At 43.3% G+C, this 25,925-nt stretch overlaps 1 protein-coding gene across 9 annotated transcripts in view; it reads left to right on the top strand.

Moving 5' to 3' along the window:
* Positions 1–25,925, top strand: part of GPHN (gephyrin) — a 588,066-nt gene that overhangs the window by 160,589 nt on the left and 401,552 nt on the right. For all 9 annotated transcript variants that reach the window (XM_084630610.1, XM_084630611.1, XM_084630613.1 and 6 more), the window contains one exon: positions 8,134–8,212. In XM_084630610.1, coding sequence (XP_084486736.1) covers positions 8,134–8,212 — 79 coding nt within the window. The remainder of the gene's footprint in view (positions 1–8,133; positions 8,213–25,925) is intronic.

Raw genomic sequence — 25,925 nt, forward strand, 5'->3', positions numbered from 1 at the left:
CATAGTGTTGCTTTTGACATTAAAACTATGGTTCTATGGAGTATGAGTATTTTTCTTCTATAAATATTAAGCAGTACATTCCTGAGGAAAATGAGGTATTGCTAATACTTGATCTCTTTAGAGGTTGCACTATGGATCAGTTATTTACAAAACTCCAGCAATGCGAGATTATGCTAGTCTTTGTTCCACCTTCTTGCACAAACTTTAGGCTCTAGATCTCTCACATGACAAACTTTTCAAAGATGAAATGAAAAATGAGTACTAAATTTCTGCTCAATTTGGCAAAGACAGTAGTGCTTCTAAGATCAGTATGGACTTGAAAATGCTAATTCTGGAAGAAAACCATGCCCAGTGGCCTGTTGCCAGCTATGGGCAAATGAAAACTCACTAAGAAAATTCTCCATAGGCTTTCAATTTCCTGGAATTACTGCTGCTCACTGTACATGTTCTGATAGTCAAGATGAAGTGAATATCTGAATAGAAACTATAATATTTTGACTTAATATCACAATATTGTCCTATTAATAGCACTGTATTGTATTATTTGAATTTTAAACATGATTTCTTTTCAGTTGAAAAAATCCATTAACATTTATGAACATTTATCTTTGTTGCTTGATCCTTAGTTGGTCCTGTTTCCTATAGCTTCCATGTCAGAATATGTAAACACTTGGAAGAAGTCAAGATAGTACTATGTCTTCTATAATTGACTGTGTGCACACCTATACAGCTTTTATAACATGCCTGATTAATTACTATAGCTATCACACCTTTCTGTTACTAAACTGTTTTTCTGAATTGGCTGCGTTATGGTATGAAATGTTTTTCGTCAAATATTACAGACAGTGCCTATTTAGTTAATATATTTTGAGATGATATGACAAATTCTGTAATGACAGGTGTTTGGTATCCTCAAGATGCAAAAGTTTCCACTTTAATTCCATGTTTTCACACAGCAATTTTTAGTAGCGTGAGATTAAAATAAATTGCTTTTTCCCATTTGAAAAATGTGAGCCAAACTTTTTTAGACAGGCCGGTAGCAAAAGTAAATAATTAGAGCATTTGTTTGAAAATAATTGTTGTTTTTTAACCATTCTGAACATTTGAAAATTGCATGCTGATCATGCACATTTTCAGGTTTTTAAGAGCAGTTGGACAAACACCTGTCAGGAATGGTCCAGGAATATTTGGTCCTGTCTCAGTGCAGAGGGCTGAACTTGATGACCTCTTGAGAGCCCTTCCAGCCCTACATTTCTCGGATTAAGTCCGTCAGGGTGGGATCCACAAAAGTACTTTAGCACCTATGTCCTGTTTTTAGGCTCCACTTGTGATCCACTAAACCCCCACTCAGCTGCTGCCTAACCTGGTAGGCACTTAAACTCACTTGGTGCCTAAGGATGTTTTTTTATTGTTGTTTTTTTCTCTATAGATGTGTGCACTGCAGCCTCACTCTAGGTGCTGAGTTTCCAGTCTCCTGCATGAGCATGTGCACTACTGCCTCATGATAGGCATCTGGAGATGTCTGTCGCCCACCAAAGCCCAAAGAGCAATTCACAAACTGGGAAAGATAGGCATTTGATCAGCTAAGTTATATGCAGGGCGGGGAGGTGGAGGACTTCCCTTATAATGTTTAGCCTAATGGATAGGGTACTCAGCCAGGATACGGGAGACCCCTGATTCAAGTCATCCCTCAATCTGAGTGCGGGAAGGGATCTTAACCAGGGATCTGCCATCTCTCAGGTGAGTGCCCTAGCCAGCACGCTAGAGTCATTCTAACTCTTTCTGAGTAGCAGCCATGTTAGTCTGTATTCGCAAAAAGAAAAGGAGTACTTGTGGGACCTTAGAGACGAACAAATTTATTTGAGCATAAGTGAGCTGTAGCTCACGAAAGCTTATGCTCAAATAAATTTGTTCGTCTCTAAGGTGCCACAAGTACTCCTTTTCTTTTTGCTAACTCTTTTTGTGGCCCAATTTATATTTAATTATTCAGTTGTTTAAAGTGGAACGACTTCAATAGGATAAATTGAGGGAACCCCATATTAGAATATCCCATAGCCCAGTGGCTAGGGTATGCACCTGAGAGGTGTCAGACCCCTGTTCAAATCTCTTCTCCCCCTCAGGAGGAGGGAGAACTTGAATTGGGGATTCAAGTGGGATTGGTGAGTATCCTGTCTATTAGGCTAAAAGTTATAAGGGAGCTTAGAGATTAACCAATTTATTTGAGCATAAGCTTTCATGAGCTACAACTCACTTCATCGGATGCATACTGTGGAAAGTGTAGAAGATCTTTTTATACACACAAAGCATGAAAAAATACCTCCCCCCACCCCACTCTCCTGCTGGTAATAGCTTATCTAAAGTGATCGATCTCTCTGGTCACGCGATTACAGACATGAAAGTTGCGATATAACAACAAAAAAACTTCAAATCCAGACTCCAGCGAGAGACTGTTGAATTGGAATTCATTTGCAAATTGGATACAATTAATTTAGGCTTGAATAGAGACTGGGAGTGGCTACGTCATTATGCAAGGTAACCTATTTCCCCTTGTTTTTTCCTACCCCCCCGCCCCCTCCTCAGACCTTCTTGTTAAACCCTGGATTTGTGCTGGAAATGGCCCACCTTGATTATCATACACATTGTAAGGAGAGTGATCACTTTAGATAAGCTATTACCAGCAGGAGAGTGGGGTAGGGGGAGGTATTTTTTCATACTTTGTGTGTACAAAAAGATCTTCTACACTTTCCACAGTATGCGTCCGATGAAATGAGCTGTAGCTCACGAAAGCTTATGCTCAGATAAATTGGTTAGTCTCTAAGGTGCCACAAGTACTCCTTTTCTTTTTGCAAATACAGACTAACATGGCTGTTACTCTGAAACCTGTCGTCCATCCCCCACCCCCCCACCCCACCCCGCAGTCTGGTTTTATGCACATGTCACCAAGAGAGGGTTTTGGCACACATCCCTCTGCCCAGCACACACCCCTCTGCCCAGTGTCTCCCATTGGCTAGTTTAGTCAGCACCCAGCTGGCTGGCTTTGTTGATAGCATTCTTAGGTGCCTGCCTCTACCTATTCATAGTATTAGGGAGCCTAGGTGTCTAACTTAAACTTTGTGGATCGCAGTGTTGTTTCTGTGACTTTCTAGGCGCCTAAAAGTTAGGTACCATGATGTTCAGCATTGTAATTCTTACATCCCTCCATGGACCCCATCCTAAGAGCATACATAAAGAGATGCACTGTGATTGCTTGTACAGGTAGTTAAGTGCAATTTTCAAAACAGGTTTTGCTGACTTTAATGTCCATGGACCACATTCAGTGAAGGATGTGGGACAATCCTCTATGGGATAAGGCTTGCATAATGACTCCTATATATGCCACAGGAAAGGGAACATAGGCAGGGCATGAACTCTGGCTGACAAAACTGACTGTGGGGCAGTTAGCTGATCTGGTGTAGAAGCAGCCTTCAGGTGACAGATTGGCATCCACTGGTCACACAAATATGTCAGCAAAGTTCATTTAAAGCTGCTCTAATGGGATATACTGATCCTTTAAGGCTGGTGAAGGAGTCCTCAGCTGCCCGTACTGTCCTGTCCCAGGCTATTCTTTTGTAAAGACATACCTATTAGACAAGGAATGCTATTGGTGATGAATAGTAGCCTTTCTGGAAGAGGCATTTTGTAATTTGGAAAAGAAACCTACTGCTATCTCTGTTTAGGCCTAAGATCTGAGTTCCAAAAGCCGTTACTTCTTGTTACAAAAGGATGCATCTTTAAGTTAGAGAGGAGCTGCTCATGTACCCAAGCATTTACTGAATCAGGACTTCAGATTGTAAGCTTATTTGGTCAGGGACTGTGTCTCACTGTATATGCAAACAGTGCCCAGAACAATGGGACCTGAATCTGAATTGGGACTTCTGGGCAACACTATAATACAAATGGTGATTCTAAGGGAAAATTCTATATAAAGGCGAAAGAAACCAAAGTCTGCTATGGACTGTTCACAGAAGAACACCATAGAGACAGCTAGGTCAAAGAAGATCAAGACATTTTCTTAAGATAAATCATATTCTTTTTAGGAAATTCTAAGGTACTTGATATTTTAAAAAAACAAAACAAAAAAGGAATAATTTATAAGAAAAATTTAATCATCATAAAATACTGTATAGTAAAGAATCTTTTCATACAAAGGCCAAAGTTCTCATACCTTTTTTGAAGTCATACCCCTTTTCAAATGCACTGTTAATCATGGACCCCCCAAATGAGAAACTGATTGACAAAAGTATATGTTTACTTCATATAAACACGTTCTATTTGTAATGCTTTAAGAAAAAGAGTATGAGTACTTATAGATAATCAGTGAGATGGGTGTGCCTATGTCTTACTGCAGTCTGTCTATTCTTGGTGTGATGATTGACAAGTAAACTCGTAAATCATTCTTCATTTCCAGTCGGGACCTGAACTTTGTCTTCATAGCTGTCATGGCAGAGAATGATGCTTTGTGTGTGTGTGTTATTGGGAAAGGTAGTGACACTTTCATTGCTTCAGTAACTAAAATTGGGTACTTTAGTGCAACAGTTGGCCAAAACTGTCAAGGTGTCTGTTTCTGAAACTTAATTTTCAGTATAAGAGGGGTAGCCGTGTTAGTCTGGATCTGTAAAAGTGGCAAAGAGCCCTGTGGCACCTTATAGTCTAACAGACGTATTGGAGCATAAGCTTTCATGGGTGAATACCCACTTCGTCGGATGCATGCTTCAACGAAGTGGGTATTCACCCACGAAAGCTTATGCTCCAATATGTCTGTTAGTCTATAAGGTGCCACAGGACTCTTTGCCGCTTTTAATTTTCAGTGTGCAGAAACAGGATAGTTCGAGCAGCTCCTGTCCTGCTTTTCCAATCCAGTGGCAGGATGACATAGCAAAAGTTGAGAACGGATCCAGAACTCAGTTATATTCCTCCATGTTTATATTATTGAAAGTTGAGCAACGATTCTCTCTCTCATGCAGTCAGTTGTGATGCTATTAGTATTCAGAAATTCTGTCAATAGTGGAAACATCTCTGAGATTCCACTGCTCAGTCTAGTTTTCCAAATCTATATTTTCTTCTGAAAAGCTGCAGTCTTGTCACTCACCTCAAGTATGGTTGTATCGCCCCCTTGTGTGGACAGGTTTAGTGCATTCAACAAGTTAAAAATGTCTGTGAGGTAAGCAAGCTTCATGATCCATATCAGATCAGAAAAGTTTGCAGTGATCTTGGGATTGCACAGAAAGAAAACCCAGCAGCTCTTTGTGGAGCTCAAAAACTCTTTCCAACACTCTGCTGTGAGATAGCCAACACACTTCTGTATGAAACAATAATTTGTCATGTCCTGCACCCATTTCTAAACACAGCTTTGGAAAAAGGCATGAATTCAAAGGCCAGGACTTTACAAAATTCACAACTGTCACAGCTTCATTTAGCACATCATTTAATTTGGGGTCCCTTTTCTTTGATGCAAGGGCCTGGTGATGCAACATATAGTGTGTTACAATTACCCATGGGTTTATGGCTCATATTCTTGCAACATCACCACTCTTATTGCCTACCATAGCAGCACCACTGTCCATGCAAACAGCACCACACTTCTCCAAATTTAGCAATTCAGTTTTCATGAAATATCCAATAATTTGACTATTTCCTGACCTGTTGTCTGTTCCAGTAATTCCTGACAAAAATTAAAATCTTCTAAAATTTTTTCCCAGCCAAACCTAACGAACAAAAACTAATAATTGTGCTGCATTACCAACATTGGTTGTCATATGAAGCTGAATTGAAAACTCTTCACATGTACACAGACTTTGAGTTAGTTGGTATTTTACATCATTTGAAAGCTCTTCAATTAACCTACTAACTGTGTTGTTATAACACGATTTGAGTTTTCTGTCTAGACACAAGGATCTTAGGCTGGCTGGCTGCATTGAGGATTGCTCTAACTTGCATTGGCTACCAATAGCCCTAAGAGACCAATATGAGAGTTATAGATTTTTTTTCAGGACAGAAAGGACTGTGATGATCATCTAGTCTGGCCTCATACATAACACAGACCATATAAGTTCACTTAATAATTTCTAGCACAATAAACTGGTTTTGAATTAAAAAAAAAACTCCAACCATATAGGGATAAAATTAGAAAGGCCAAGGGACAAAACAAGATTAAACTTGCTAGGGCATTCAAGTTAAAAAAAAAAGATTTTACAAATACATGAGAAGCAAGAGGGAGAGGACAGAGTAGGCCCATTATTCAAGAGTAGGGAAAGACAATAACAGGAAATAACAGGAAATGCAACAATGGCTTGAAGGTTAAATGCCTTTTTTGTTTCAGTTTTCGCCAAAAAGGTTAGCAGTGAATGGATGACTAACATACTGAACATCAGTGCAAGTGGTGTAGTGTCTGAGGCCAACACAGGGAAAGAACAAGCTAAGAATTATTTAGACAAGTTAGATGATTCCAAGTAAGCAGGGCCTGCTGAAATACAACCTAGAGTACACCTCTACCCTGATATAAGTGACCCGATATAACATGAATTCGGATATAAAGTGGTAAAGCAGCGCTCTGGGGGGGCGGGGCTGCGCGCTCCAGTGGATCAAAGCAAGTTCAATGTAATGCAGTTTCCCCTGTAACACGGTAAGATTTTTTGGCTCCCAAGGGCAGCATTATATCAGGGTAGAGGTGTGCTTAAGAAACTGAAGAAATCTCTGAACCATTCGTAATTATCTTTGAGAATTCATAAAGGGCAGAAGAGATCCTGGTGGACTGGAAAAGGGCAAATATTCTGCCTATCTATAAAAAGGGGAATAAGGCTAACCCAGGGAATTATGGACCAGTCACTTTAACTTTGGTACCCAGAAAGTTAATGAATAAATAATCAATCAGTTTGTAAGCATCTAGAAGATAATAAGTAACACCTTGGATTTGTCAAGAACAACTCATGTCAAACCAACCTAATATCCTTCTTTGACAGGGTAACAACACTTGGTGGGGAAGCAGTAGATGTGATATATCTTGATTTTAGTAAGGCTTTTGATGCTGTCTCACATGATCCCCTCATAAGCAAACTAAGGAAATATAGCCTAGACAAAGTTACTATGGGGGGGGGTGCACAACTGCAGGAAGAGCATATTGAGTGGGGTCCTGCAGGGATCTGTCCTATGTCCAGTTCCGTTTAACATATTCATAAATTATTTAGATAATGGCACAGAGAGTACAGTTATAAAGTTTGTGGATGATACCAAGCTGGGAGCATTTTGGAGGACAGGATTAGAATTCAAAATAATACTTTCTTGACAAATTGGAGAAATGGTCTGAAATACATGGGATGAAATTCAGTAAGGACAAATGCAAAGTACTACACTATAACAATGCTGCAAAGAGTACTAAGGGTGTGTATATGAGGAGGGAATTATGCAACAAGGAGCTTTTGGGCTCCAGGTTCACACAATAAATATGTTTTTTGGAAAACAAAACAAAAATACATGGATAATGTTCTTTTAAACTTAATTGCCCTATGTAATTCATTGTGTCTTGAATTATTATGGTAAATCTCCTAGGTGGATTATTCCACTGAAACTGTTTTAAACACAATTTTAATATCATTTATAAGTTGTATTAATAATTATACCATCTAAATTATTGTATGTTTACTTCAATTCAAGTAAACAATTTATACCATACTATAAACTATTGAAAACTTGAAATGTTAAAATATAGCAATTCTCAATATTTTGAACCCTTTAGAGTATTGAATTGTGTGTGATTGACACAATTACACTATAATTTTTCATATTTGTATATATTTATGCCTCTCATGTGATGTTTGATGAGATTGTGTGGTTGGCTTGTGAGAGCAAGGGATTTAGGAGTGTTGAGGGCCCTGGCTGAGGCACTTAATGACCCTCCTCATGACAAGTTTTCTGACCTCTTTGTGCTTTAGTCAACATATCTAAATTAGGTGAAACTTCACTGAAAAGTAATTTAATGGATGAGCTCTGAGCTTTCCTTTAAATAAACAACCTGCCAACCAAACAAATATTATTACTTGGCTGACAAAAACTGTACACAGTTCTCAAATGTTCATTTCTTGTGTTTCTCTTTTTTAGTGAGCGACAGTTGTTTTAGGAACCTTGCTGAAGATCGCAGTGGGATAAACCTTAAAGATCTGGTCCAAGACCCATCTTTGTGAGTATCTGGCTGCTACAGCTGAGCATAGAAAAGCTGTTATTATATCCTGTGTGTGTAATTGTAATTAGGGACAGATTTAGATGTGATGAAGCACACTTTGCTTTTGTAGGAGTCTGTGTACCATGTGCTGAGTCTATAATACAGACAGATGTGACTGGAACCTCATTGTGTCTTTCTCTGAGGAGACAGAGGAAAAGGAATGGCATCATTGATTTAACTCCCAAAGAGCACAGATAATAAATGGAACACTTTGTCAGCAGCAGGGTTATTGTTGTAAAGGAAGACACATTGTACCCATGTCCTCTTCTTCATTTTTTATAGGCACAAAACATATAACTAGATTTTAATCTCCTGATTTTGAATTTACTCTGAGTTTTCTTTACTTTGGAAGTCTTGGTTTTCTTCATATCTGATCTGATTTTCTTCCAGCTGATTTTTTAAAAACTCCTGTTTCTTTCAGTACTTTTTATTTATGCCAAACAAATGTTTGGCAACTTCACTTCATACTAGGAGAACAGGTCAGTTACAGTCCCTTATTCGTCCCATAACACAGGCACAACCTTTGAAAGTCTAAGGCAAGAGGCCAAAGAACTATGTGGCCATCCTTTCTAATCTTACTTGTTTAGTGACCAGGACAATGCACACATCCTCCCACTCAGCAGTAGTCCAATATAGGACTGTCTGTCTGTTTCTATAAATCCTATTTCCCCCTTACAAGCCCTGTCACTAGGAAGTGAAGCCATGTTTAGTATTGTGTCAAACATGGCTTTTCCCAGGTTCCTCATGAAGTAATGTTAAAAATGCTTTTCCCATTGCTATAGATAAACACCTAAGTGTATCACCTGTTGTAAGAAAATGTGGTCCTGTCTCTTTCTAGCAGAATTGATTGTGCCTTTCTAATAATGGGTTTTGAACATGATTGGCCCTGTCAATATAAACAGGTAAAAAGTTTTCAATATTGTTTGAGAAGCAGCAGAGAAGAGGCCATGTTTGAAACCTTATTTCAAACATAGAAGATTTTTACTGATAGATGCAAGCACACCAATTAATTTGTCACATTGCTAGAGCACAAACGCGACATCAAGGTCCTGAAGTTTCAAACTGAGGGAACAAGCTCATAATGTATTTAGTATATGATAATTCATACCACAGAAAAATATAAAGAAGAGGAGGGGAGATGTACATTCATTGCCTGAGAAGTTATTGAATGGTTAGAAACGGGAGGCTAAATTTTCAAAAATGACTAGAGATTTTCAGTGCCTCAGTTTTGGGTGTCCAATTTGAGACTATTTCAAGGGGCCTCGTTTTCAGCTGCACATCCTTTCATGGGTTTTTTTTTATTCTTGAGAATTGTGTCTGTTGTGGTGAGATGCAAATGTGATTTCAAGAGCTGTACATAATGTACAACAGTGACTTAGAAGTCTTGTACAGCTGTAGTCCTGTTACAAAGATTCACTGCAGAGATGGTGAATGGTGTTTGTTGTGGAATATTGTTTTTTCTTTCCACCACCTCAAAGTAATGAAATCCTCTAACTCCTTCCCCCCAGCCCATAACTTGTATGAGATAGATTGTAATCCATTAATTAGTTTAAACTAGGAAAATCAAAAATAAATTGTGACTATTGTTTGTAGCATAAGTGGTAGTAAGTGGCTGCTGAGATTGATTAAAAGGTGAGGCAAGTTTGGGATATTTACTCAGCCTCACAACCAATTACTTTTTCAAGAATAGTGATCATAATAAGTATATTGTACAACAAAGTATAATACAAGAAAGAAATAGTATTTTTATCTTCCCTCCTGATGATGTGAATGTGTTGTGCTCTCTCTTTCTATGACTTTCCTGATGGACATTCTTATGAGGTAGGGATTTAATAATGAGTAACTGTTTAAGAACAGTTCTTATAAAATGTGTAGTTGTGTGAGGGAATGGCCAGTATGGAAAATGACTGAAGTGATTTGACACACAATGCAACATTATTGGCTCTAGTGCTTTGCCAGAGGAAACCCACCTGGCTGTTAGAGAGACCTTTTTTGTCTCCTTCCACCACCAGAACAGTGCAAAGGGGACAAAGCAGGGCCAATGATTGGGCCTACAATGTCAATAAAGGTGATATATCAGCATTTTTATGGGAGAAGGGTAAAGCTGAATTACATTCTGAGGAGCAATCGGTTGAAATTATCTTGTATAATTGTTGTACTGAATAGTGTTTCAGTTGCTGGCTGTGTGTGAGTTCATTCTCTTTGTACTGTGCCAGTTCTGTGCAGATAGCCAGCCCATCAGACCTCCGTCGAACTGTCCGAAGAGACCACCGATTTGGTTTAGTGGGGAAGGCACATGGCCAGAATTATTGTCAACGAAGCATGGCCCGAGCTCCCCAGATCAATGTCTACAGTTACACTAGCACATGTATACCTGTTACAGTGGACTAGCTCAGTGAGTGGCGGGACTTTCCGCTCTCCCCTCTCCCCTCCCCCCCCCCCCACCGAGGCCAGACAAAGGGTTAAGGCGAGGCATCCCAACATTTATATACTGAGACAAACAATCTGGGATAAACAACTTATGTATCACCTTATCTGTTTCATGACATGTTTGTTACCTCCCTTTGTACCTTTCTCCTGATGGTTCAGACAAAACATCGCTATTCATCACTTCTGTCAAACCATCTTATTGTGTGCTAAATTGGAGTGTTCTTGTCCTTGGCTGCTGGAATATATTTACATATTCAGTGTGTTTTAGCAATGCTAGCAATACCAGTGCCAAGTTCATGTACAGGATAGTGAACTTGCAGGTAAGCATCTGCATTTGACAGGGCATAACTTTTGCTGACTTTGGTTCATGCCTCAGGCCTTGTACTACACCTCATGCTCCAGACTCTCTCTCTCTCTACTACAAATAGCATGTCCTGATTCAAATAAAACAGTTTGAGAGCTGGAATTCAAAAGAATGTAGGTTTATTAATATATATTAATACTGATACTTTGTGTATAATATTAATGTCTAAATTCACATTATCAGCAAGTGATGTGGACTATGGTCAGAGGTGGTAGAAATACAGTATTACTCTTAAAGTCTGACATTAAAAATTTTTTATTGCACCAACCTCTGTTGATGAAAGATGACCTGATGAAGAGCTCTGTGTAAGCTTGAAAGCTTGTCTCCCTCACCAACAGAAGCTGGTCCAATAAAAGATATTACCTCACGCAGCTTATATCTCTAATATCCTGGGATCAACGCAGCTACAGCAATTTATTATAAATTTTTCTCTTGCATCAAACCTGTATGATACAAAAGCTTAATTACAAATGGCTTCTCTCTTTTGCATTAGGTTTAGTTTTTATATATTTTTCTCAACTGTACTGGTGTCTGTATAGTCTTTTGTCATGTTTAGCTTCTGTCAGAAATCTAGTGTCGTCACAAATGTTTCATTGTGTCTTTGCAAAGAGTTGTCAAATAGAAGCCTATTCTGCAAGGTTTTAAGTGTGATTATATGTTGAAAAGGAACACTTTAAATATGTCATTGTAGGTGTCACAACCATATAGCTAAAGGGTAGCATAAAATCTCTCCTTTACCTGTAAGGGGTTAAGAAGCTCAAATAACCTGGTTGGCACCTGACCAAAAGGACCAGTAAGAGAAGAAGATCCTTTCAGATCTGTGGGGGGAGGTTTTTTGTTTTGTGCTTTGTTGTTGTTCTCTCGGGACAAAGAGAGGGACAAGGCAGAAAAAAAAAAACCCTCTCCTAAAACCATACCTGAAATAAGCCTCTAAGATTACAAATTTTAAGTATAGCAAGATAATGCATTAGTTTATCTTTTGTTTTAGCTTGTGGATTTTCCCTGTGCTAAGAGGGAGGTTTATCCCGGTTTTTTGTAACTTTGAAGTTTTGCCTAGAGGGGAATCCTCTGTGTTTTAAATCTTATTACCCTGTAAAATTACCTTCCATCCTGATTTTACAGAGGTGCTTCTTTTACTTTTTTTTCTTTATAATAAGTTCTGTTTTTTAAGAATCTGATTGGTTTTTAGTGTCCTAAAAACCCAAGGGTCTGGTCTGTGCTCACCTTGTTTACCTATCTGGTTGTTAGATTATTCTCAAGCCTCCCCAGGAAAGGGGGTGAAGGGACTTGGGGGAATATTTTGGGGAAACAGGCACTCCAAGTGGTCCTTTTCCTGAATCTCTGTCTAACTTACTTGGTGGTGGCAGCAGTACTCATCCAAGGACAGGGAAGGATTTGTGCCTTGGGGAAGTTTTTAATCTAAGTTGGTAGAAATAAGCTTAGGGGTCTTTCATGCGGGTCCCCACATCTGTACCCCAGAGTTCAGAGTGGGGAGGGAACCCTGACAGTAGGGTTCTATGTTTAGTATCTGAGTGACATCATATCAGTTGTGCTGAGTTACCAATAATAGATTTTTTTTTTCTAACAGCTCTGCAAACTCAGTGTGGGCTCTGACAAGCAAACTGTTTTTTCCTTCTCACACGTCATCACCAGTAATAAGGGTTTACTGGCCAGATCAGGTCTTCAGTCACAACTGTACTTTCTCATGGTCTTTGCTTATGTCTAACTGAATGGCCTTGTAAATGGAAGTTGGTAAAAATACCGATGGGATTAGGATGACCAGACAGCAAATGTGAAAATTCGGGGTGGGGGTGGGAGGTAATAGGAGCCTATATAAGAAAAAGACCCAAAAATCAGGTCTGTCCCTATAAAATCGGGACCTCTGGTCACCCTAGATGGGACACAAAACGATGTAGACTCCAGCTCACTCTCTTAGCATTGCAATCAGGAGAGCTAATAGGAGTAAAAAGCAATAAAAACTTATTTTATTTGCTACGGTTACCTAACATGGCTAGTAATACACAAAGAAAACAAATCTAGATGCAGATTCTGCCTCTGGCCTAGCTCTGTACATCATTCCAATAGCTTATAGGTGCCACTGAAAGCATTGCATCAGACCAGGGAAGAATTCCCCTGGTGTAGGCACATCATAGGTGGTCTTTCTGTTAGTGGCTGCACACAACCCCCTTGCAGACAATGGCATAAGGGGTTCCAGAGATGGTCTGGATGTGGGAGGGACCAGACTGGGAGCAGACCCATAGCACACAATGCTATAGAAATTCCGGAATTCTGTTCGCTGCTGTAACCAAATGGGCTGCTGTAAGTTAGAGCAGACATAGTTGTTAGCAAGATGTCCTTGCTGATACTGAAGAGGAATTCTCAGGAGTTCCTTGAGGCTCTGGAGGAAGGCAAAGCTTCTCAAGCCCTGCTCCAGTAAGGAATGAAGGCTGGCCAGCTCACATCACCCACAACTCAGTGGCATGTTTAAGGAATTTTTTTTTCCAGTTCTGGGTTCCAAACCACTGGGACAAATGGGTATTGGACATCATTCAGCACAACTACCTCCCAGAAATTTCTTACCCTCCTACCAAATTTCTTGTCACTAAATCGCTTTGCTTTAACCCTTCGAAATGGATGGTGTCACAAGGTGCCTCTGTCATTAACCAGTGAACTCCACTGCCTGGCCAGTTTGTGTGGTCTCACAATCACAAACACACACCAGCTTGTTATCTTTCACCAAGGTGAATATTTATTCTTTTCTTACAAAGTTACACAGTGTAAAGCAGGCTTACAGCAAGGGGAGGCTTCCTCGCAACCTTCACTCCTCAACCCAGACTCATTCTCTGTGCTTCCTTCTGCAGTAATCTGCATGATCCAGGTGCTTCTGATCATGCCCTGTCACAGAAAGCTATGTCAAATACTGCTCAACATCTCCTGGACATTGGAGCTATTTCCCCACAGGATTGATATCCTACTTATGGATCCTACTCTTGGAGATTGTTTTCTAAAGAGAGTGGGAGTACAACCAAGTGCTTGGGAAGCACCTTTTCCAATACAGTAACTGTCACAATTCTGGTGGTGCTAAAAGTGTGCCCGAGAAAGGAGGAAGTTAATGTATTCCACTATTTAGGAAACCTCCTGATTAGGTTCTAATACAGACAAAAAGTTATTTGGATCACCCAAAGAGCAATCCAGCTGCTGCAACATCATAGGCTGGTAATCTGTCAGGGAGCCAGGACATGCTGCCACCTTTCAGTTGGCAAGCAGAAACAGAAAAGGGTGAACCATTGTGGCTTCAGGTATCCTGACCAGTTGATGAATGACCTCCTTCCGGCCAGAAAGGATTCTACAAGATTCTGCATCCAAAGGGTTACTACTGCATATGTCATGTTTTCAAACCCTGGGATGACATGGTCTCAATGAAAAATCAGTATTGATCAAGATTGTCTTCACCTTCTGCTCAATGGCTGCTTTGAAGGACTGAGTCTCAGTCCTTAAGGCTTCAAGTGATTGCATTTTAAGCTCTCTGGGCTTCTTCCAGAAAAGAGAATCATAGAATATCAGGGTTGGAAGGGACCTCAGGAGGTCATCTAGTCCAACCCCCTGCTCAAAGCAGGACCGATCCCCAATTAAATCATCCCAGCCAGGGCTTTGTCAAGCCTGACCTTAAAAACCTCAAAGGAAGGAGATTCCACCACCTCCCTAGGTAACGCATTCCAGTGCTTCACCATCCTCCTAGAGAAAAAGTTTTTCCTAATATCCAATCTAAACCTGCCGCACGGCAACTTGAGACCATTACTCCTTGTTCTGTCATCTGCTATCACTGAGAACAGTCTAGATCCATCCTCTTTGGAACCTTTCACCTTCCAGGTAGTTGAAAGCAGCTATCAAATCCCCCCTCATTCTTCTCTTCTGTAGACTAAACAATCCCAGTTCCCTCAGCCTCTCCTCATAAGTCATGTGTTCCAGTCCCCTAATAATTTTTGTTGCCCTCCGCTGGACGCTTTCCAATTTTTCCACATCCTTCTTGTAGTGTGGGGCCCAAAACTGGACACAGTTCTCTAGATGAGGCCTCACCAATGTCAAATAGAGAGGAATGATCACGTCCCTCGATCTGCTGGCAATGCCCATACTTATACAGCCCAAAATGCCGTTAGCCTTCTTGGGACCAAGGGCACACTGTTGACTCATATCCAGCTTCTTATCCACTGTAACCCACTAGGTCCTTTTCTGCAGAACTACTGCCTAGCCATTCGGTCCGTAGTCTGTAGCGGTGTATGGGATTCTTCCGTCCTAAGTGCAGGACTCTGCACTTGTCCTTGCTGAACCTCATCAGATTTCTTTTGGTCTCTAATTTGTCTAGTTCCCTTTGTATCCTATCCGTACCCTCCAGCGTATCTACCACTTCTCCCAGTTTAGTGTCATCTGCAGACTTGCTGAGGGTGCAGTCCACACCATCCTCCAGATCATTTATGAAGATATGGAACAAAACTGGCCCCAGGACCGACCCTTGGGGCACTCTGCTTGATACCAGCTGCCAACTAGAAATGGAGCCATTGATCACTACCCGTTGAGCCTGATGATCTAGCCAGCTTTCTGTCTACCTTATAGTCCATTCGTCCAGCCCATACTTCTTTAACTTGCTGGCAAGCATACTGTGGGAGACCGTGTCAAAAGCTTTGCCAAATTCAAGGAATAACATGTCCACTGCTTTCCCCTCATCCACAGAGCCAGTTATCTCATCATAGAAGGCAATTAGATTAGTCAGGCATGACTTGCCCTTGGTGAATCCATGCTGACTTGTCCTGATCACTTTCTTCTCCTCTAAGTGCTTCAGAATTGATTCCTTGAGGACCTGCTCCATGATTTTTCCAGGGACTGAGGTGAGGCTGACTGGCCTGTAGTTGCCCGGATTCGCATTCTTCCCTCTTTTAAAGATGGGCACTGCATTAGCCTTTTTCCAGTTATCCGGGACCTCCCCCGATCGCCATGAGTTTTCAAAGATAATGGCCAATGGCTCTGCAATCACATCTGCCAACTCCTTTAGCACTCTCAGATGCAGCTCATCTGGCCCCATGGACTTGTGCCCGTCCAGCTTTTCCAAATAGTCCTGAACCGCTGCTTTCTCCACAGAGGGCTGGTCACCTCCTCCCCATGCTGTGCTGCCCAGTGCAGTAGTCTGGGAGCCGATCTCGTTCGTGAAGACAGAGGCAAAAAAAGCACTGAGTACGTTAGCTTTTTCCACATTCTCTGTCACTAGGTTGCCTCCCTCATTCAGTAAGGGGCCCACACTTTCCTTGACTATCTTCTTGTTGCTAACATACTTGAAGAAACCCTTCTTGTTCCTCTTAACTTCTCTTGCTAGCTGCACCTCCAGGTGTGATTTGGCCTTCCTGATTTCACTCCTGCATGCCTGAGCAATATTTTTGTACTCCTCCCTGGTCATTTGTCCAATCTTCCACTTCTTGTAAGCTTCTTTTTTGTGTTTAAGATCAGCAAGGATTTCACTGTTAAGCCAAGCTGGTCGCCTGCCATATTTACTATTCTTTCTACACATCAGGATGGTTTGTTCCTGGAACCTCAATAAGGATTCTTTGAAATATAGCCAGCTCTCCTGGACTCCTTTTCCCCTCAATTTATTCCCCCAGGGGATCCTGCCCATCAGTTCCCTGAGGGAGTCAAAGACTGCTTTTCTGAAGTCCAGGGTCCGTATTCTGTTGCTCTCCTTTCTTCCCTGTGTCAGGATCCTGAACTCGACTATCTCATGATCACTGCCTTCCAGGTTCCCATCCACTTTTGCTTCCCCAACTAATTCTTTCCAGTTTGTGAGCAGCAGGTCAAGAAGAGCTCTGCCCCTAGTTGGTTCCTCTAGCACTTGCACCAGGAAATTGTCCCCTACATTTTCCAAAAACTTCCTGGATTGTCTGTGCACCGCTGTATTGCTCTCCCAGCAGATATCTGGGTGATTGAAGTCTCCCATGAGAACCAGGGCCTGCGATCTAGTAACTTCCGGGAGTTGCCGGAAGAAAGCCTCATCCACCCCATCCCCCTGGTCTGGTGGTCTATAGCAGACTCCCACCACAACATCACCCTTGTTGCTCACACTTCTAAACTTAATCCAGAGACTCTCAGGTTTTTCTGCAGTTTCATACGGCACTCTGAGCAATTGTACTGACTGCTCTCTTACATACAATGCAACTCCCCCACCTTTTCTGCCCTGCCTGTCCTTCCTGAACAGTTTATATCCCTCCATGACAGTACTCCAGTCATGTGAGTTATCCCACCAAGTCTCTGTTATTCCAATCACATCATAATTCCTTGACTGTGCCAGGACTTCCAGTTCTCCCTGCTTGTTTCCCAGGCTTTTTGCATTTGTGTATAGGCACTTAAGATAACTTGCTGATCATCCCGCTTTCTCAGTATGAGGCAGGAGCCCTCCCCTCTTGTGCTCTCCTGCTTGTGCTTCCTCCCGTTATCCCACTTCCCTCAGGGCTGTGGTCTCCTTCCCCCGGTGAACCTAGTTTAAAGCCCTCCTCACTAGGTTAGCCAGCCTGCTTGCGAATATGCTCTTCCCTCTCTTCGTTAGGTGGAGCCCATCTCTGCCTAGCACTCCTCCTTCTTGGAACACCATCCCATGGTCAAAGAGTCCAAAGCCTTCTCTCCAACACCACCTGCGTAGCCTTTCGTTGACTTCCAGGATTCGATGGTCTCTACCCAGGCCTTTTCCTTCCACAGGGAGGATGGACGAGAACACCACTTGCTCCTCAAACTCCTTTATCCTTCTTCCCAGAGCCACGTAGTCTGCAGTGATCCGCTCAAGTTCATTCTTGGCAGTATCATTGGTGCCCACCTGGAGAAGCAGGAAGGGGTTGGTCTGTAGCAGAGTTTAGAGCAAACAAGTTCTATTACCTATATTTTTTTAAAATTGGTGCATATTTTAGTGACACATAAGTATGTGCATTATATTTTCTTCCTCAGAAATTAGTGTACAGTATTCTAATGCAACTGTTAAAGCCTCTGTATGTAGTAGCAGGGCTTGAAAAATCACTCACCTATAGTAAGAAGGAATCTTTTCCAGGTGAGTGTAATCAATTTCTGTAGAATCAAAGATGAATCATTTTAAAATCCACTTCTTCTGTTCAATCATAGCAGTCCAGAAGCTTGGGTAGAGAATCCACCAGCCACCAGATGGATACAGAATTATTGGTTTTCTAGATATTGTCAGCTTTCAACATATTAGGAGCTTCCTGGATCATATCGGAACTCAGTAATTTCTCGTTTCACCAAGTGGGACATTGGTACTTTTGTCCACTGAGAATCTTGAATAAGTAGAGAATGGAATAAGTCTCAGAAGTGTGAGAGGTTTTCCAGCCACACTCTGGTATGAAGCTATTTTTGAAGCTACCAACAGTCTTGGAGCCCATTATCCTACATATTGCAGGCCTGTCCTTACAGAAATACAACATGGCCAGCTACTGCAGGAGCTACAGGACTAGGTTTCTAGGTTGCCAGATTCTCAGTTTCTACAGGCAGAATTCTGGCTGAACTCTGAGGAAAGCTACTACTGGGAAGAAGAGTCATGGACTTGTTCTTCGAATGCTTGCTCATGTCCATTCCAATATAGGTGTGCGCGTCAGTACATGTGCACGGTCTCTGGAAGTTTTTCTCTCAGTGGTATCTGTCAGGTTGGCTCCTGTGCCGACTAGAGTGGCGCCTTCATGGGGCGGTATATAGGGGCTTGCCAATCCCCGCCCCTTCAGTTCCTTTTTACTGCCCTTGACAGTCACTGCAACATTACTGGTTTCTTGCTCTTTCAATGCCTTTCTTCAGTTGACCTCTGTAAATAGAAAATTGTATATAGTTATTACATTAGTTGGTAGTTAGAACAATAGTTTACAAGTTAGTGTAGGTCGAATTCCCCGCACGCAGGTTTAAGGTTTTAAGCCATGTGCTGCATGTCACAAGCCGATGCCGCATGACAGTTGCCTCAAGTGCCTTGGCTCCGAGGAAGGGCTCTACAGAGGACTCCTGACCCCGTCATTTTCCACCGGTGCACAAGAAGACAATCCCAGCACCGACTTCTTGGCACCACTCACTGTCACCGGTGCTGAAGAAGAAGCAGCGTAAGACGGACTGGGGGCGCTAGCTGACCCCAAAGCCAGCAGGCCATAGGGGCTCAGAGAGAGTGCAGCCCATGCTAGGCTACTCTGAGATAGCAGCAGAGTGCACAGTGTCATCGACTTCGGGGCTGGGAAGGGCACAGCCGAGTCCGACACAAATGCTCTACCTGCCGAGGGAGAGCCACCAAGAAAACTCAAGCCTGGCTTTACCATCCATGCCAGAGGCATTCCAAGCAGAGAGGGAACTACTCTCCCTCTCAATGCCCCAGCAAGTCGTGAACAGTTAGCAACACCCCCGCACCACAAGACGCTATGGCACCAAAGCAAGTGCCTATCAAGGGCAAGCTGGCAATGATGCAACGGCATAGCTCTTCACCCATGTGGCACCGCTCTACCTCATGGCACTGATCTACATTTTGTCACTGCTCTCCCCTGCAGCACCGCTCTACTTCCCAGCACTACCCCATTTCAGGACAGCACTGCTCATCTCCTGCACAACACCACTTACTGATGGCAACCGGCACCACGCCACCATGATCGCCCAGAAGTGACTTCCGTGAATCAGACTCAGAGGCTGAATCCTATGCCTCATGAGGGAACAAACACTGATCGCGTTACAGGCACCAAGTGCTGGACATGGTGCAAGGGATGGCATTGATGCCATGGTCACGTATTCAATAGCAGATGCCTGTGTCATGACCAGTGTGGAACCCTTGGGCGTTAGAATAGCTGCAAGGGCACCAGTCAGGATACTCATACTCGGCGACTTCTGAAGGGTGAGCTCTTCCACATCTCCCTCAGAACAGGTCAGTACAGAGGTTGGTGCTGGTACTGGTACCGAGAAACGAGAGACCCCTTCACAGGGCCTGTCTACAGAAAAGGTACAGTCCCTGTACAGGCTTCATCCTCCTCCCTGGATGAGGCACTGCCAGGGAGCACCGTGGCACACACTCAGGATGATTAAGGGCGAATCAGGAGCTTTTGCTCAGGATGGTCCAAAACATGGGCATTCAGGCAGAAGAAATCTCTGAGTCTGCTCACTCTCTTGTGGACATATTGGTACCCTCAGGGCCGTCTGAGTTGCCTTGCCCCTGAATTGGGCTATTCTGGAGCCGATAAAAACCCTTTGGCAAACCCCCGTGTCAATACAGCCAACGGCTAAGAGAACGGAGAGAGAGAATTTTGTTCCTCAAAGGGGTTACAAGTTCCTATGTACTCATCCACCAGTGGGCTCGCTGGTTGTTTCTGAGGTGAATTAAAGAGAGACAGGGACAGCAGGAATGCCAAGGATGCAAAAAAATTGGACTTATTTGGCAGGAGAGTATATTCCACGGGGGACCTCCAACTGAGGAAAGCTAACCATCAGGCCCTCTTAGGCTGCTGTGGGTTTAATTCCGAGTCTGCCTTAGAGAAGTTTGAGGAGCTCCTGCCTCTAGGATCGAGGGTCCGTTCATAGCCTCAGTGGAGGAAGGGAAGGCAGTAGCCAAGGCATCCTTTCAGGTGGCTCTCAGCGCAGTGGTCATGATGAGACAGTGCTCCTGGCTACAGGCCTTCAGACTCCCATCTGAGGTCCAGAAACCATCCAGGACCTGCCATTTGCAGGGGGCTTCCTCTTCTTGGAGCAAACGGACTCAAAGCTCCATAGTTTCAGAGACTCCTGGGCCACCTTGAAGTCATTGGACCTACATACACCAGACCCTACAAGGAGGTATTTTAAACCATGGCAGTTGGGCAGGTTCTATCCTGCACATCAACAACATCAGAAGCAAGACTTCAGTAGGAGGAGAAATAAGGACTATAGGAGGTGCCCTCCTCCTCCTTACTCGACATCAGCCCAGACATCCACCTCGGCGAGACGCATGGCAGGCTCAGAGCAGACTTTGTGACGGTATGCCTGAGGACAGCATACTGGAACGTTACCTGGATCCTACCTCCCCTTCGTTTGTGGCCTGGCTGTCATCTTGCATTACTACTGACCATTGGGTGTTGCACACAGTAGAAGTGGGATATATCCTACAGTTCAGTTTTTCCTCTCCTTCCCAACCTCCCTCTCCATCCCTCTTCAGGGACCCTTCTCATGAGAGATTTCTGGCTCAGAAGATGCAGTCGCTCCTAAGGGCAGGAGCAGTGGAGGAGGTTCTTCTGTGTCTAAGGTGCAGAGGGTTCTACTCCCATTATTTCTGGATCCCAAAGGCTAATAGCGACCTCAGACCCATCTTGGATCTGCGAAACCTCAACAGATTCATAAAGAAGCTGAGGTTCCGCATGGTCTCCCTGGCCTCAATTATCTTGTCTGGATCCAGGGGACTGGTATGATGCCCTCAACCTAAAGGATGTGTATTTTCAAATCACAGTATTCCAAGGACACTGGAAGATGTCTATGATTTGTGGTGGACCACAGCCATTATCAGTTCACAGTGCTACCCTTTGGCTTGTCAGCACTCCGAGGGTATTCACAAATGGCATGGGTTTTTAGATGGGGTAAGATCCAAGTTACCCGGGAAAGAATTTTCTGTAGTATCTGGCTGATGAATCTTGCCCATATGCTCAGGGTTTAGCTGATCGCCATATTTGGGGTCGGGAAGGAATTTTCCTCCAGGGCAGATTGGAAGGCCCTGGAGGTTTTTCGCCTTCCTCTGTAGCATGGGGCACGGGTCACTTGCTGGAGGATTCTCTGCTCCTTGAGGTCTTCAAACTACAATTTGAGGACTTCAATAGCACAGATATAGGTGTGAGGTCTTTTTTAGGAGTGGTGGGTGAAATTCTGTGGCCTGCATTGTGCAGGAGGTCAGACTAGATGATCATAATGGTCCCTTCTGACCTAAATATCTATGAATCTATGTCAGTTGTGGCAGCCTTCCTGAGAGGAGAGGGGTGCACGTACACCCCTATCTGGACGACTGCATGATCAGAGACTGGTTCAGGGACCAAGTCGAAGCTCACGTAAAACGGATATGGTCAACCTTTCAAGACTTGGGGCTATTTATAAACACACAGAAATCTATATTTGCACCAGCCCAGAGAAAGCCTGAGCCAGGGTTTTTTTTCTGGAGAGTTGCTTTTGAGTGATGGGGCGCTCATAGAAAGTGTAACAGAACACACCATTACTACAGCAAGGACCTGCTTGAAACTGCTGGGCCACATGGCATCATGCATTTATGTGGTGCAGCATGCACGGCTGAGACTAAGGCCACTCCAATCGTGGCTCACGTTAGTATACACACCAGGATGCCATCATCTGGACAGGGTGGTCTCCCTTCCCCCATTGGTAATTTCAACGCTTTAGTGATGGCAGAACCTGGAGAACGTGTGCGCAGGTTTCCTTCTCAAGACCCACTCCCATACTGTCCCTAGTCATGGATAATCTGGATACCCTCAGGATCCAAGGCCTTTGGTCATTGGAGGAACTGGCTTTGCACATCAATGTGTGGGAGCTAAGGGTGGTGTGCTTGGCCTGTCTGGCTTTCAGAACCCATTTGGAGGGAAACCAGGTATCAGTCCTCATGGACATCACAACAGCGATGTACTACATTAACAGACAATGGGGAGCTCGCTCCTCTCCCCTATGTCAGGAGGCTCTGAGTTTGTGGGACTTTTGTATAACCCATTCTATTCGCCTCGAATCATCCTAACTGCCAGGATTGCAGAATGAGTTGGCAGACATCTCGGCAGATCCTATACCAACCATCTCAAGTGGTCCATTCACTCAGACATCTTAAACACGATTTTCCAGAAATGGGGGTTTCCCCTGGTGGATTTGTTTGCGACGAGACTCAACAGAAGATGCCCCCAACTCTGTTTTTTGGGGACACAGTCCAGGCTCTCTCACAGATGCCTTTCTCCTTCCCTGGCTGGGAAGGCTTCTGTACACATTCCCTCCTACTCCTCTGATCCACAAGGTCCTATTCAAAGTCAAAAAGGACCAAGCAGAGCTGATCCTCATAGCACCAGCTTGGCCACACCAACATTGGTTCACAATCTTACTGGACCTCTAAGTGGACAGACCTATCAGCTTACCACTGCTCCTGGACTTGATCTCACAAAACCACAGTCGCCTGCTCTGCCCAAATCTTGAATCCCTTCACCTGCCAATATGGAATGATAGTGTTTGGAATGAGAGCAGGAGATGGTCTTCGGGAGCAGAAAACCATCCACTAGAGCCATTTACTTAGCTAAATGGAAAAATTCTCCGTCTGGTTGCTTCAAAAAGGGTCTTTCTCACTGAGGCCTCTCTGTCCCTTATCTTGGATTACCTGCTCCATCTGAAATATGGAGGTTTAGCGATATCATCTGTAAGAATCCACCTGGCAGCGATCTCTGTGTTTCACCCTTGGGTGAACAGCTGCTCAATATTGTCAAAGTTTGACTCAGACTCACAATTTATCAGACCCCTCAGTTTTATTAGCAAAGCTGCTCTGCTAATACATTTAGAAGTGAGCCCCCTGAGTGGGGCTTGTCTTTTAATTTATACAGTTTTTTGGAGAACAAGTTACAGAGAAGTTACAGACAAAAGAAGAAAAAGATTTTAGTCACCACCCTTCGAGATCCCTGAGACCAGTCACGTATCTTCAATTACCTGCCACCCGTAACAATCTCCTTTAACAGCTTCCAGTTAACTTAACTAATTGCCCTTCACACCTTCCATTCTGATGCCTGCTTCTTAGACGTGCTGGCTCTATCTTAATTGCTTCTCCATTCAAAAGCTAACTGTCCCTACGTGTGCTCCCTCAGATACCTTGTAACATGTTTTGGCATGCCCTCTCATATACAATGTATCCAGCATGTCCCCTTATACAACGTTATACTTATACAATGTTATACTTCCACAATATTCTCAAACCAGATTTGTGGCTGGTTCCTCAAAGGACTGGAGTGAATGTACCCACAAGTTCACCAACCCCTGCCTCTTTGGGACCTTAATCCGGTACTGGCAAGACTGACAGGCCCTTCATTCGAGCCACTGCCTTCCTTCTTTTTACTTTATCTGTCATAGAAGGTTGCATTCCTGGTGGCTGTCACCTCAGCTGGAAGGGTCTTGAAGATTCAGGCACTTACCTCTGAACCAGCATATACAGTCTTTTTCAAGGAAAAGGTGCAGCTACGACCCCACCCATCCTTAATGCCAAAGGTCGTCTCTCAATTCCATAGTAATCAAGACATATTCCTCCCAGTCTTCTATCCAAAGCACCATGCTAGCAAGGAGGAACAGTGGCTTCACTCACTGGATGTCTGACAGGTGCTCACTTTCTATTTAGAGAGGACCAAGCGCTTTAGGAAGACCACACAACTCTCTGTGCCCATCGCAGACAGACTGAAAGGCAGTCCAGTCTTGACACAGAAAATCTTGTGGTGGATCACGGCCAGTATCCTTACTTGCTATGACTTGGCGGGAGTCCCAGCTCCTAAACTAACGGCTCATTCTACAAGAGCAAAAGTGTCATCAGCTGCGTTTGTGGCACAGGCCCCCATACAGGACATCTGCAGTGTAGTGACATGGTCATTGGTCCACAAGTTTGTGACATGCTATACCAACTCAACAAGAAATGATGCGGGCTTTGGCAGAGCGGTGCTTCAGTCAGCATGCAAATGAACTCCGAGCCCTCCTGCAAAGTAACTGCTTGGGAATCACCTATATTTTAAATGGACAGGGGCAAGCACTTGAAGAAAAAAATGGTTACTAACCTTTCTGTAACTGATATTCTTTGAGATGTGTTGCTCATGTCCATTCCAAAACCTGCCCACCTACCCCTCTGTTGGAGTTGCCGGCAAGAGGGAACTTCAGGGGCAGGGGGGTCAGCAGGCCCCTATATACCGCGACATGAGTGCTCAACTCCAGGGGGCACAGGAGCCGACACAAAAAAAGAAAAAAAGTCTGTTTCCACCTCACCCAATAGTCAAATACACAACCAGTTTAACTTCAGACACTCCTAAACCATTCCCTTTTCCTGATTTGTTGTCCTCTTTAATTTTCCTGGATTGCCTCCTGCCTGATCCCATTCTTCCAAGGCCTTGTTTGAAGGGGACTGGATTAGATGACCTATTGATGTCCCTTCCAGTTCTACACTTCTATTATTTGTTCCTTCTTCACTCCCACTTGCTGTCTCCTCAGCTCATATTCTCTATTAGCTTCCCACTCCTGCCTTTTGACTCTGTCCCCTAACTCCTTGCTTTCTCATAGACTACACTGTTGCCTTCTGGACCAGCTCAGCACTCTTGGCTCCCAGCCTGGTCCCTAGCTCCATGCTCTGTAGCTTCTGGCCCAACTACCATCTGTTTTATCAAACAGCAGCTTTTAATAGTGACAGCTCTTCCCTTCCACGGAGCTCCTGGCTGGAGCCGAATCAAGTGGGCAGAGCCAACAGCCCTGCTGTCCACAGGCAAAATTTGGTAATTGCTGTTGTACATTAATAATTTTCTGATGGGACTGTTTCTACATCTGAATATGCAGTATTGTTGTAACCTTGTCATTACCAGGATCTTAGAGAGACAAGGGGGGTAAGGTAATATCTTTTATTGGACCAACTTCTGTTGAGAAAGGCAAGCTTTCCAGCCACACACAGCTCTCCCTCAGGTCTGAGAAAGGTACTTAGAGTGTCACAACTAAATACAAGATCAAACAGACAGTTTAGCATAAGAATTGAGCATGTATTCTAAGGGACCATTTAAGGTGAAGTGACCTGTTACCACACCTGCATTCATAGGACTAAAAGGGGGGATTAGTGGGTTACAGATAGTTGTAATAAATTGTAAATCCATT

Source organism: Lepidochelys olivacea (genome assembly GCF_965140295.1).
Source record: "Lepidochelys olivacea isolate rLepOli2 genome assembly, chromosome: 6".
Classification (NCBI taxonomy): Eukaryota; Metazoa; Chordata; order Testudines; family Cheloniidae; genus Lepidochelys; species Lepidochelys olivacea.